General features: G+C 39.5%; 1 protein-coding gene across 1 annotated transcript in view; it reads left to right on the top strand.

Moving 5' to 3' along the window:
• Positions 1 to 8,130, top strand: part of mao (monoamine oxidase) — a 64,264-nt gene extending 56,134 nt beyond the window's left edge. The window contains exons 7-15 of the mRNA XM_030428568.1: positions 1,108 to 1,257; positions 2,429 to 2,588; positions 2,695 to 2,791; positions 3,345 to 3,398; positions 3,491 to 3,548; positions 3,642 to 3,739; positions 4,179 to 4,290; positions 4,743 to 4,805; positions 4,903 to 8,130. Coding sequence (XP_030284428.1) covers positions 1,108 to 1,257; positions 2,429 to 2,588; positions 2,695 to 2,791; positions 3,345 to 3,398; positions 3,491 to 3,548; positions 3,642 to 3,739; positions 4,179 to 4,290; positions 4,743 to 4,805; positions 4,903 to 5,064 — 954 coding nt within the window. The 3' untranslated portion in view covers positions 5,065 to 8,130. The remainder of the gene's footprint in view (positions 1 to 1,107; positions 1,258 to 2,428; positions 2,589 to 2,694; positions 2,792 to 3,344; positions 3,399 to 3,490; positions 3,549 to 3,641; positions 3,740 to 4,178; positions 4,291 to 4,742; positions 4,806 to 4,902) is intronic.
• Positions 8,131 to 14,980: the final 6,850 nt, after the last annotated feature.

Raw genomic sequence — 14,980 nt, 5'->3', positions numbered from 1 at the left:
TGTATAAGCTTTCTGCAAATCAACTCGAGGAAATGTACAGATGAGGCTTGCCAAGAAGAGGTGTGAACTTAAGCTTGATGTAGCCAGCAGAGAGGCATTTACTCATGCAAAACAGGAGGCTAAGCATCAGTAATAGATCCCTCACTCTCCTCTTTCAGCCATACTATTTTTACCTTAGTCTGCTTCTGATGAATGTAGCATAATTATGAGCCTTACAAAAGCTGTTTTCTTGGAGTGCTGGGGAAAACATTCTGCCTCAGTACTCCCCAAAGCCAAGAGGCCCTGTTGCCATAGCCACTGAGGAATGGGATTGTGTTTAGGTAAACAGACAATGCTGTAACCAGCTCTGTTGTCATCTTCCAATATGCTGGACCTTCCAATTTAAAACATGCAAAATTGTTACAGTTGCATGCATGGGTATGTGTACAATATAAACATCTGGTCAGTCATTTGAGCTGTTATTTTGTTTAAAGGAAAGGGTTATGTAAGTTGTGTAGTATTATAGATAGAGGCACAGTAGAATGTTCACAGTAACTGTAATGTACTTCTCTTTCACCAAACAAGAAAAACAGAGACTCACTCCATTTCAGCGCCAGGAGTGATTTAGTTTCAGCACAGAATTTTGTGGCAGCTGGCAGGCAAATTCATCCAAAATGCCACAGTGGAATACACACAGTGTATTTGTGAACTGGGAAAATAGAGAGACATCGACACTAACCATATGGAAGAGGTCACTGTTGATTTAAGTTTATGTATCAGAGCTTTGGCAGTACTTATTGCCTCTCCACCCTCACAATATTCTCCATTATTCAGCAGTGGCTCACCTGAGCTTTACATACACAGTCTCTCTTTGGTTTAAGATGTAGAAATTTCATAGTGAAGGAAAGAGAATTGACTGAGAATAACTGGTATGTAACACCAGGATAAATCAACAGATATGTCTGTCTCCTAGTATTATTACCTTGGCAGAGTAGTAGTCTGTTTTGCAGGGAGAGATTTAAAAAGCTGGACTAGATCAGTGTAGTCTTTCTGCATCTGCGCTCTTTGTTTGTTGTGGTGGTGGTAGTAGTGGTGACTTACCATTGATTTCTCCATCCTCCTCTGCAGGAGAGGAAGTTTGTAGGCGGCTCTGGTCAGATCAGTGAGTGCATGGCCAGGGAGCTTGGAGACCGAGTGAAGCTGCAGTCTCCAGTCTACAGGATTGACCAGAGTGGAAACATGGTGGTTGTGGAGACAGTAGACAAACAGACCTACACAGTAAGCATATCACATTAGTATGCCATAGTGTGGTGGAAAGTAACAAGATGCAATTACTCAAGTACTGTATGTAACGTCAGCATTGTTTTGAAGTACTTTTACCTAACTTGCTATTATTTTAATTTCATGTATATACTTTATACTTCTACTCCACAAAATGCCAGTGGTAAATCTTGTACGTTCTACTCCATGACATTTAGATAAATGCTAACAAATGCTAATGAATGCTGTCAGATGAAAGCTGCAGTTAGTAGTTTCTTGTCTTTCGACTCCTCACAAAAGAGTATGTTTGGGTCTCTTGTTGCATTTCTCACAAGTTGTAGGTAGTTCCACCAAAGTAAAATATTCCCTCTAAATTTATCAGATTTAGTTTATTTGGATAGCAGTTTGAGCCCCAAATATGTTAAATTACCCAATAAATCACAAAGACAGCTTTTACTTAGAGAAAACGAAAAAACAAATGGTGGTCCTAAATGTAGTTCCTCCCTTTTCCTCTCACATACATTGTCTGACAGCTCAGACGTAGTGTTTGACTCCTTTTGAGGGGACTATCTACCAAACTGTATGTAATCTACTGAAAACATTAACCCTGCATTGTTGCATTAGTTTTGGCTATTTACCCATCTTATAAATAATAGTAATGTACAGCGACGAAAGTATTTTTACTTCTGACATTTTTCCTGATATATTATGACATACCTGATATAATTAATAATACTAATACAGTTATGAAACTGGTGAATCTTTTTTATTGTTAAATGAAGGACTTTTACTTATAATGGAGTACTTTTACATTGCTGTATTGGTACTTAATAAGTGGTGCAAATAATCTTGGTACTTCTTCCAGCACTACAGCCATAGTTGATATTACCCATATTTGTTATCATTGTTATATTTGGAATTATTTATAAATAAAAAAAACACATGCATGTTATTGTGCACTGCGTAATGAAACATGTAGTTGTAATAGAACATGCCCTTAGGGATGAGAAATAGATGTTAACAACATAACATTTCATTAACACAACCTGGATCATGAATTGCAGTTTGCACTAGTGTTCTTTGCTGCCATCTACTGGTTTTTTGGCAAGCTGCTGCATGTGCGATGAGATGCAGCTCACACTGTCCTGTTTCATTTGTGTTTGCTTTTTTGTGTGTGCCGTTATCTTAGGCCAAGTATGTTATTGTGGCCACCCCGCCTGGTCTGAATCTGAAGATGCATTTTAACCCTGAGCTTCCACCACTGAGGAACCAGCTGATCCACCGCGTCCCCATGGGCTCTGTCATCAAGTGCATGGTCTACTACAAAGAGAATTTCTGGAGGAAAAAGGGTACAGAGGAAGCGGGAAAGACAGAGAGGGAATGCTGTTGTTTTTGACCTTTTTTACTTGTACACTATTCTATTTTTACAATAGTGCTCATGGTGTGTGTCACTAGGTTACTGTGGCAGTATGGTAATTGAGGAGGAGGGCGCTCCCATCAGCCTGACACTGGATGATACCAAGCCTGATGGGGCTGTACCTGCCATTATGGGGTGAATGCAGCACTCTGCAAAATTTGATAAAGATAGATAATATGATGTCCCAAAATATGTGTACACATGCACCCATGTGTGATTATCTCATTTAAAACCAAGGGCTTTGTCAACAAGTCCCAAGAAAAGATCAAAACCAACACTGTGTTTGTCCATTCTCATACTGTTTTCTGATTGTCTTTTGTAATATCAGTGGCTCTCAGCCCTAATACCCCTGTGGCTCCTACTGAAGACACACACATTTAAAAATGACTAAAAAACATATAGTTTCATTCCTAAATAGGCCTCGGTAATTCCCTAAAATAGCACAACAAAAACTATGACTCAATATGAACTGCATACAGATGTACAAAAGGACAAGAACATTAATTAATGATAGATCCTGACCAATACTGTAACACAGTACATTTTAGTACAATCTGTTCATTGTTGGTTTGGGTTGTTTCATGGGATTTGATGGCAGTCAGGAAAATATAGAATGTGACTCTACTCAGGCTCTACTCATGATATATTTTCTATCTAGTAGATAATATTTTTCTTTTCTCTCCTCCAGATTCATCCTTGCCCGCAAGTGCAGAAAGCTATCAGAACTCACCAAAGAGGAGAGGTAAAACTATGGTGAAGACAGTACGTTAGATCAATAAACTCACACAAGCTGCAGGATCAGTTTAATCCAAATTGTTGTCTCTCTGTATTTAGGTTGAAGAGGATCTGTGATATTTACTCCAGAGTGTTGGGCACGGAAGAGGCCCTGCATGTGAGTTTATACAAGCTAACATGTAGTCACACAGCTGCAGTGGAATTGCATCACTAGTTAAACCATTCATGTGTCCCCTTGTGTCTCTGTCAGCCGGTGCACTATGAGGAGAAGAACTGGTGTGAAGAAGAGTACTCTGGAGGCTGCTACACAGCCTATTTCCCTCCAGGAATCCTCACCCAGTATGGCAAGTGAGTCATTCATGTACACGTGTGCATGCACACACACACACACACACACACACACACACACACACACACACACACACACACACACACACACACACACACACACACATGCATGGCAAAGCTGTATTTTTCATACAGCTGGAAAATGAAACTGCCTGTCTGTCTTCAGAAGTTGGCAGCTGAGGGGCTTAGATGATGTAAAGACAAAAGCCAATGCAATGGAATAAATCGAGGGTTTAAAGTGTTTTAAATCGGCTGATCTTCACTTGAAGGCTTAATTCACACAAAACACTGTTGTGTAGTAAAAAGCTGTTGGTTATTTGCAGCTGGTTTCAGTTGTTCAGTTCAGTTGTAATACTACAGATTAATGGCAGTATATTTGATTAAGGGCCACCTTTAAACCTTACAGATCAGCTCTAACTCTCTCTTTTCCTTTCCCCAGGGTGCTAAGGGAGCCGGTTGGCAGGTTGTACTTTGCAGGCACAGAGACAGCCACAGAATGGAGTGGCTACATGGAGGGGGCTGTACAGGCGGGAGAGAGAGCAGCCAGAGAGGTCAGAGCACAGACAACCTCAAAGCACTGCTCATTCAGAAACCAGGAGATCCACAGAGAGTCATGTCAAAACTTTACATACGTACAGTTGTGAAGAAAATGCATATTATAGCAGTCCTCAGTTCCAATGATTTCTACAGCTGTCATTTTTCTGCGATTGAATGAATGGGACACATACTACTTTGTCACAAATAACAATCATGAAGTTTGGTTCACCAAATCTGCTGGGTGAAAAGATACATATGAAAATATATCCTCAAGTTGTAAACATTTTCCAGCTCTACAGGCTGCAATTTTACTCCTTGGACATTCCCAGCCTCCTCAGGAGATTTTAAGGGAGTGAGTGAGCTAAAGATAATCACACTGCCAAACTGAAATGCTTGTCCTCTTTAAGTAAATGCTTAAATCTTGACGTGAGTGTACTGACTGAACAAATGATGTACTCTGTTGCAGGTTATGTGTGTACTGGGTAAAATCCACCAGAGTCAGATCTGGCAGACAGAACCTCAGTGTTTGGTGAGATAAATCTTTCTTGTAATGTTCTAGCTAAATGAAAGTCAGAAGATGAACACATTTAACCTAAATCCCCCTGTGCCTTCTGCCCCTCCAATAGGAGGTTCCAGCATTGCCGTTTGTCACCACCTTCTGGGAGAGAAATATGCCTTCAGTCGGTGGTCTCCTCAAGTTCATGGGAGTCTCCAGCTTCCTGTCTGCTGCCACTGCAGCTGGCATGTTGGCCTACAAAAAGGGCCTCCTTCCCCTTCCCAGGAGTTAAACTGGTCACACCAATCATCTCACTCCTCTGCATCTTAAGGGGGCATGCCTCAATAGACACCGTACTGTTATCCTTTTAGTGCACTACTTTATGGCCCAGACTACAAAGTAGTAAATTATAGGGTATTGGATGTTTTTGAGAAACACCCTGCTGTAAGACAGACTGTTCTCACACAAATCACTAATGCACCATCACTCTGTGTGCACTGTCTGGTCACAAAAGAAAGAGAGAGTGAAACACATAATAACTGATTGATAGTTCATTGATACTTTTAGAGGAGTGAAGGAGAAGTAACTTCAGTTCAAATCTAGAAAATCTAAACCTGAGATTCAGATTGTGAAACCAATGAAGGAAAAATACAGAATCAGTTCTTAAAAGAAAAAAAATATATGTCACTGTTAATATTCCATAACATTGCCAATTACATTCACATTCTTAAACACATATTAGTTTATTAATGTATCATGCTTTCTGTGTGTGTATGAGCTTTGTTCGTGTGCATCGCACATGCTTTGGTGATCATGCATTTGTGAGTATGTGTTGGTCAGTTGTGCAAAGTATGTCTATGTTAATGCATGTGTGTGTGGTGTCTAATTACTTCTGCTGATTTTAGGTGCTGATTTATTCTGGCCAAGCAGCTGTAGTTGTTTGTTGAGATCCAGCAACATCAGTTGTGCCACTGCCCGTGACAAATCCACAGAGGAGTTTTAGGGATAAGGGTTGTGATATTTGCTGTTTTTCTCATTGTCGACAAATCCCATGAAAAGACAGAAGCAAGCAAAGCAACGAACTGATCCTTTTGTCAAGTACTGTCTGTGTAGGTTAAGGCTGATAAATCATATAACTCTGTGCCATAGGGTTCCATTATTAAGTAAGCCTCACTGTTGCATGGGTGAAACCTTCCTTCAGTCATTATGAACAGGAGCACTGTTGTTTATGTTGAGTCAACTCCACATTCACCATCCTGCTTGTATTAAGGCAGGAGTCTTAAACATCCCTTCCCTCAGCCATATGTGAAACTATATAGTAATCCAGCCCTCAAAATTATTTTTTTATTCAATAAATTTTAAGTTATTTAACACCAATTTAAACTACACCTCCATATGCAGTTGAAATTTTAAAAAACAATTCTATTTCTTTTAAAAACACGAGTTGACTTAACCAAGTAACCAAGAAGAGAGTGACACACTGCATCAAGACAAATCAATTTCATTTTTTATTTACTAGTACACTAAATCCACAGATCTATTTTAAGTAAAAATGCTAATAATGACTCTGCCTCTCTGTTTTACTTGCGTATTAAGTGACAGAATAGTTAATTGTTGGTTTATATAGGATTTGGTGACAGTAAGAAAAGTAAGTAAGAACATGAGAGGCCCTATCCAAAAATACAAACTTATTATTCGGGGTAATTAACTGCAACTAAGCTGCTCTTTGCGGTTATCTTTTGGTGAGTGTTATGGAATAATTTGAATGTATTTTCTCCAGACTAGATAACACAATCTATTTGTTGTTGTATTATGATCAGAATTTTGACATATGCACTTGTACTTTCTCTCATTCATAATTTAGATTAACACAAAGGGTACTTTAGCTAACCAAGCAAACCAAGAAAATCCAAACCTGATATGTGCATTATTATAAGAAGCCATTTGTCATTCAGCATGGAAAGATGTAGCCAGTGTGCAGTTTCTCTGTAAAGGCCTCCAACATTAGAGTATTAGAATAAATGTATTTACATTATTGCACTTATCTGATGCTTTATTGTGTTAAATACACAATTATTATATTATTATTGTATTATTTACTCAATCAAATTAGTTCAAATCAAATAAGGGTTAGTAGTTGTAGTTTTGAAGGAATCCCCTCTTCTTAAAATAGATTAAAGAAAAACAGTTAAACAAATGAAGGATCACTCTCAGAAAGATTATACAGACATTTGGAGATACAAGTTGTCAAGTTGTTAAGTGTGTGCCACACTTTAAGCTCTTTGGCAGCAATCCATGATGATTTACACTTTGACAATAGCAATCATTTGTCAGAGTAGGGGTCAGATTTGAAGAAAACCAATCAACACACGAGTGAATCTGAAAGAGTTTCTCTGTTAGAACGTCTCTTTTGAGGTGCATTGTACTGTGTGTGCAGCTTGGTATGCTCGCTGAGAGAATCGTGCTGTTCTTGTCCCAAAGACTGGTATGTGTGCATGAGTGTAGTTGTCTGTTGTGCCTTAATGGAAGTTGTGGTGTTTTTGTCATTTCTCTTAAGTGCCTGTGTGACTCTGACACTCTGCTCCTCTCCCATCTGCACTGGAGGTGAGATGTCAGATGGACCAGGTCATTGGTTTAATATGTCATCAATATCCATCAATGTAATAGGGACCTGCAAAACAACTATGTCCCTCTTAGCATGTCCAAATCCTCTTTTATTTTTTGACATTCTCTGTATAACCTGAGGTCTAAACTCAGTACAAACTTGACTCAGGTAAAGCTGGGTGTATAAACACAGCATCAGCTGTGAACAATAGATCTCTGACCATTAGGTTGATCAAGCTGCTCGTCTCCGGTGATATCAGGTCTGTGTGTGTTTTGTATTGTGATTGCAGTGCTTCACTGTGATCTGTCTCCCCTTGTTGTGGTGCCCTCGTGTCTCTAAATGCTTAACTCATTTTGTGTAAACTGACCTTTGGCCCTCCAGCCCTTTCTCCCTTGACCTACCCCTGTTTCACCCCAGCACATGCACTGGATTTGTGCTCAACCAGGCCATATCTATAAGAAATGATAGCACAATGAACAAACACAGCCAACAGACTCTGTCTATCTTTCAAAACCACAGTACTAGCACCATCAGCATACATTATAGTTATTTATCTGATCCTCTGGTTTCTGCAGACTTTTGACTGCTTCTCGATCCCTCTTGTCCTTCTGTGCATTTGAGCCTCCTTAATTATACCTGTGACCATTATTATATCAATTAGTATACCAGTTATTTGATGTGTTTGATCCCTTAAACAAAGCTGGTGATATTGAAAGAAAATAAAAGTGAAATAAATCTTTTACTCGTCTTCAACTCTTCTTGTGTTTAAATTTTGTATTTCAGGGTTAGAGGATGCAGCTACATGTGATATGTCCACTTAAAGCAGTGGTTCCCATCTGGGGGTAATTGTACCTCAGTTGGCACTGCAGCAGTTGCCAGGATTTAAAAAAAAAAAAAAAAAAAAAAAAAGCTTATTACAAAGTAAAAAAGCATGATGAGACAATCAACAAAGTTCTATCTATGAGGACTGAGGGTACATGAAGACAATTAACTGTAAGGAAAAGTTGAAACATAACGTTTAACATCAAAGACTTCACTAATCATGTAGAACATAATGATAGATCAAGCAAGATACCTGTCAAATTAACTTAAACACAACAAAGAAAAATCAATCATATCCAGAATTAAAGACTTAGCTAGCAATATCTACCAGGAGCCCAAACCATTAAAAATAGAAGTGAGAAAAAAACTCAGCAGAAATAGATACATCTTTGGGCAAAATCCTACTACCTACAACACCAGGCATCAATGGGATATAGTAGATAACATTAAAAGATCAAAATCTATTCCACACAACATGAATATAGTACTCATCTCAGTACTACTTAAGACAAATCAACACCTAAGCTAACATCCCTTATGTGTTCGACACAGATATCAAAATCATCAGTAATATATAACTAACTCAAAATTAAAACAATAATTTCATTTCTCATTCATCTGGATTAAACAGAATTTATTGAGGAAGACATTCTTTGAGTAACACACACCTCCTCTTTAATCTAAGCAACCTAACCCTCCAGAACAAGCTATTAAAGCTGTCAGTACAGGGTTTCCCCCTGTGTATTATAAGCCTGGCAGCCCGTGAACATTTGGCGGGTCTGAGGTCAGGTGTCTTTTCATCACCTAACGCACCACAAACCACTGCTACTGTCACTACATGCTAACTAGGCTACTTGTGATTGAACATAACGGGATGTCACAAAGAAAAAGACAAAAATCTTCCTAAGTCGGACGAACAAAAGCGGAGACGTTGAACCCGCTGGTTCACCTGTTGACCAGGTGTGCAGCAGCGCGACGTTGGCTTAGTCACGGGTAGATGTATGGAATTAGATTTGTGCCAAAAGAAACAAACAAAACTTCTTAAATGTCAAACAAAAACAGGAATTTGAGAGAACATAAAACTAATTTCAAAAATAAAACTTAGAACTTGCAATCAAATAATTTGTCAAATAGTGTAAAATATTGGTCTTTTACTCTTCTAATAATGCATTATTGTGTTTACGGTTCCCTCTGCTGGTCTCTCTCCGCTCAGACTTTGCGCCGACTCTCAGCTTTGCGGTCTCTCTGCAGTTCTGTCTCGTTTGCGCTCCCTGACTTTTTGTTTGCAGTTTTGGCACAAACCTCTCGGGTGGGCGGGCCTTTTCAGCAGAGCGTCCCCATTGGCTAATTAGTTGTTGACTGACACAGCTCAGTACCTATGGGTAGGTAGCTAGCGCTAAACGACCCCGGCTTTAAAACGGAGAGAAGAAGAAGATGACGACGACGACAATGAAGAACAACAGTAACAACCCACAACAAGAAAAACTAATGAAATGTAAGTAGTTATGACATACATATATTGTTCTTCAGTGTCGTTGTCGTCGTCGTCATCTCTTCTTCTCTCCGTTTTAAAGCCTGGTTCATTTAGCGCGCTAGCTATCTGCACATAGGTACTGAGCTGTGTCAGTCAACAACTAATTAGCCAATGGGGACGCTCTGCTGAAAAGGCCCGCCCACCTGAGAGGTTTGTGCCAAAACTGCAAACAAAAAGTCAAAGAGCTGCAGAGAGACCGCAAAGCTGAGAGTCAGCGCAAAAGTCTGAGTGGAGAGAGACCAGCAGAGGGAACCGTAAACAAAATAATGCATTATTAGAAGAGTAAAAGACCAATATTTTACACTATTTGACAAATTATTTGATTGCAGCTCTAAGTTTTATTTTTGAAATTAGTTTTATGTTCTCTCAAATTCCTGTTTTTGTTTGACATTTAAGAAGTTTTGTTTGTGTCTTTTGGCACAAATCTAATTCCATATAGATGAGGCAGCTAGCATGGATGTAGCATGGATGTTAGCTCGTCTACGGCTGCAGTGGCAGAGCAGCCTTCTCCGTGCCGGGATGGGAAACAGAACCATTGGATTTAATCAAAATTAGTTTGTCCAGCGGGTGACTGACCAATTATGGTAAGTTTTATGTTGTTTGTTGTTGTTGTTTGTGCTAAATGTGGCTAATGCTCCGTGCTCGGCGCCCCGGTACTAGAACCACACTCCATACGCATATAGAGACCGAAGCTAGGGAGCTCCAGGACAGAACCAGATACACAGAGACTTGGGCACATCAGGAGAGAGCTTGAAGAAAAGTCCGCGAGGTAGTTGGACTCTGTGTTGCCCAGAGACGGCCGGCACGCGGATCCTACTACGGTATTGTGGCTGAACCGTCCAGCCCCACCTTCCCGCAGGCTGCTGCCATTAGGCGCATTCAAATTGACCTCCTGCTGCCTGACTGCATCAGCGAGATCTGCTGGCGACAGCAGGGGCGGGGATACAAACGCTGCTATGAAGTCGGACACTCTCTCTTCCCGTAGACGTGACGTGACTTGGCTGAGCTTGCGGTGTTTGCCTTCTTCGTCGGCGAAGAAGTGGAGGAAATTGAAATTCCATTAATGTTTGATTACAATCAACAACGACTATGATCAGTTTTCTTACCTGATGCAATGGGAACTTTGCTGGCCTTTTTCTCATATTAATCTCCCTCAATAAATTATGGAATAATAATAATAATAATAAAAAAATTAAATAGGCCTATTTGTGGAAAAAATATGTAATATTTGAGTTACATAAAAGCTTCTTATTTGTTTTCTTCCTAACTGTCCTTGAAATAGTGGTCAAGAACCCCCCCAACACAAAAATGGTTTGGCCACTGATCAACGGGGTGGTGCAACATAACCTAACAGGCCAGCTCTAATGTTAACGTCCAATAGCTTGTATAAAAGCCCGACACAACACGTTATCTTTGACAGAAACAGTTGAGTTTGGTAGCTCCGTCAGAGAGGATGAGACAGAGAGGAGAGAGCTCCAGCTGCAGTCAGGTGACAGAGACAGAGATGCGGGAGGGAAGGAGTCAGGCTGCCGGTGACAGAGACAGAGTTTCCACGGAGTCTTAAAAAGTCTTACATTTGACAATCTCAATTTTAGGCCTTAAAAAGTCTTAAATATGTCCATATTTTGCATATAGGTCTTAAATTACATTTAATTTGGTCTTAAATATGTACGTTCATTTGCCGCTTCCGTCATCGTCTTTTTATGTTTGGAGGAAACCGAGATTCACAGTCATCTCCGTGTGTTCTTCTGTCTTAAGTATCAGGAACCTAAGTGGCATTTTGCCAACAGCGCGGTCGGAATTTATCAGCGTACACTTCGCCATTTCCGGAAAGATTTAGACAGCATAATCTGCCAGACGACCCTCAGATTGGGCACACTCGGTGTGAAAGCGCAGGTGTCACACAAAATCAGAAAAACACCAGTTAGCTTCTAAAAGTCTCCAGTGAAGTCACGTAATCACACACTTCTGTACGCCTTTGTCACCAGTTCCCGGTCCAAGTTCATCCAGTTCTGCTCGACCTGATTTTGAACAGTGTGTGTGTGTGCGCGTGCTTGGAGGGTTATTATAGTTAGCTAAAATTAAATTCCTAGATAAAAACTAAACTAAAACTACTTAAATCACTTGTAAACTAATTAAAACTAAACTGAAAAACTAAATTAAAATAAAAACAAATGAAAATGTTCAAACTATAATAACCCTGACACACACACACAAAACAAATGAAAATGTTCAAACTATAATAACCCTGACACACACACACACAAACACTCACTCCATTCTTCATTGTTTGAGCTGCTCTGTGAATGGCAATAAATGTAGTTATTTTTTAAAGTAATTCTGGGACAGCATTTTTCTCTACTTTTTCATACTTCGTGTAGGTTTTAAATTTAGTTCAAAATGGATCAGAGACTGATCACACATTTAATTTCAGCCAGAGCAGAGGATAGGAAGAGCAGAGGAAAGGAAGAGCAAGGGTAAAGGAGAGATTTGGGCACGGGGGCCCATCTAATATTATCTTGTCCTGGGCCCAGGCAAGACTGTCAGCTGTATCAGAGGAGGCTCGTCCATAGAGGCAGAGGAGGTTGATCCTCCTCTATTTTTGAGAGGTAAGAGGAAGATCAATTTTTTTTTTAAGAAAGAGTAACTGGTTGAAATAAATCATTACCAAATCTCAGTATCATTTATAAAATATTATATATATATATATATATGATATCATAAAAAAAGTTTCTTCTTTGGAAGAAAATCCACTTAAAACGGTTGAACAGTGACAGCTGCAGACGGAGGAGACAGAGCAGTCTGTGAGAGGAGCAGGGAGCAGGAAGGTGGGGGCTAGAGGAGGACGGAGGGCTTCTGTCCTCCGTGGGAGGGATCTCCTTCCATTCACTCAATGCATTTAAGATTTTTTCATGCTGATCTATGATTGGGTAAGACACGTAATTTGACGCGCTAAGGGAGGACGTCCTCCCTTACCAATCAGCAACCAGAATACAAGATTGACAGCAGGTTGGTCCAATAACAGTTCCCAAATTTCATTCTCACATTTATACAACCGTAGACAAAAAATACTACTACGTATTTTACAGCTTTCACTGCCAGCCATGCTCGGACAAGAAATATGGAGTTTTCAGCGATATTGGAATCGGTTTCAAGGAAATATAAGCGCATTTCTGAAAGAAAAAAAACTGTTAGGAGAAATCAGAGAGAAGTTTTGTTTCTGTCGTTCGTCCTCCTGGAGGACATAAAGTTAGCGGCACGACTGGGACAGCAACACAGTTACAGCGCACACAATACAGAGCAGCAACAAAGCCACTGTCGTGAAGATCATGTGTTGAGTGCTAAGATAGCACAGGGGGTACTGCAGTTGCCTGCTATTCAGGTGACTGGGGTTCGAATCCCAGAAGAGGTAGAAGTTTTGTTTTTTTGTCTTGTATATTAGCTTTTTAATTAAATGTTTTTTTAAAGAAGTCTTGTAAGTCATTGTTTTATTGCTTAATTTTCATTGAATATAAGAAAGTAGGGTTAATTAGTTGACTTGTATAAAATAACATGACACCGTGGACTGGTTTTCCTCCTGTCCTCCCCAATTTTTTCAGTCACCAGCCACCACTGATATATACATATATATATACATATATATATGACAGTTCATATTTAGAGACAACAGAATGTAACAGCTTTGTCACAATAACAACTTCAAATTTGGATACTGTAATTGCTTCACTTCAAACGGTCACACAGTGGCTCATCAAGAGTAGATGAAGAGCCTAAATGTTGTCTTACTGTAAATGATCATGTTCTGTTTTCCTTGTAATGTCACCATTAAATACATTTGAACTTTGTCTATCTGGTACATTATAGTAAGTCTTGCCTAAAAACAATACAATTACAACAGTTATTCATTATTATGATGACAACTGTGCTTAGGTGCATGATTATATCACAGCTGAGGGGAATTTGCTGACTACATTTAACAAATAAGCATAACTGTAGACACATAAGATGATGCATTTTCTTATAGCAACATTATTCACAATGAATGAAATACATTTCAGTGAATGAATGAAATACAATAATCAGAACAAATGACTGAATCAGATGCCTTGTCCCGCTGCACCATCTCATCACACACAGAATAGCTCAGGATAATTCTTTGTATTGTTAATGTGACGGGAACAGAAAGGGTTAAGAGTGGATAGTACAGATAACACTGGACACAGCAGTTAACCACTTCTCCATCATCACCACAAGCTGACAGAACTGAGCAGTTTATTGACGACATCTTGCAGGGTTGTTGCGTTACATGAAGGATTTTATAGGTTTATTCCTGGTGACTATCCCATAGGTGCAGCCACACGGCTGCTACTTATCTGAAAGTATTCGATATTTGAGTAGAAAAGAGGCAGAGGCCTTATGGATATGGAAATTCATCGAAACACACGTCATATACGTCAGCGTAGATGAGAGCCAATTAGGGCAAAGTCCTGACGTCATGAAGGTGGGTCTGGGGTCGCGCAGTACCTGGAGAGCAACTGCGCGAATGCTCTGCAGCAGCCTCGCTCCCACGATAACTTAAGGTCATGTGACATCAGATGCGGAGCAGAAACCACTCCCATCCAGGTCATCGTGGACACATTTTAACCAGCATGCATCACGATTTATGCAGCGCTGTGATCTTGAACTCGCCTCATACCTTCTCAAATGATATGCAAACCACGCTCTACTTGCCCCTCCCCTAAGGGCCCCTCCCTCTCGACGCCAAAACAGTGACAGAAAGTTGAAACTGAAAATCAGTGACACTGAAAAAAAAGTGACATGAAGAAAAAATCTGAAGATTGTCATTGAAAAATTAAAAAAAATCCCAATAAAATAAAATGATAAGATTTTCGGATTTTAATTATTTTAATTAGTTTCTTTTTTCAGTGCCAATACTTGTTTCAATGCCAATACAACTGTTTTCAATACAAATGTTTCAATGACAATGTTTCCTTTTTCAGTACTGGTTTTGTTTTCAATGCCAATTTTTTTTTTTGGATGCCAAATTTTAAAGTCACTGTTCTGGCTCCATATATGTCACTGATTATAATAAAATATCTTTTATGAAATATCCAATAGTTAGCTTGCACTGTTTTCATTTTGTAGACTTGTCAATTGCTGCAGCATTCAAGCGAGTGATTAATATGGAGCATGAAGCCATAATTAGTGGATATAAATGCCTTTACTGGCTCCTAAAACACGAAATTG

The sequence above is a fragment of the Sparus aurata genome, chromosome 9, assembly GCF_900880675.1.
Source record: "Sparus aurata chromosome 9, fSpaAur1.1, whole genome shotgun sequence".
Taxonomy (NCBI): Eukaryota; Metazoa; Chordata; class Actinopteri; order Spariformes; family Sparidae; genus Sparus; species Sparus aurata.
This window is presented reverse-complemented; position numbering and strand designations above follow the sequence as displayed.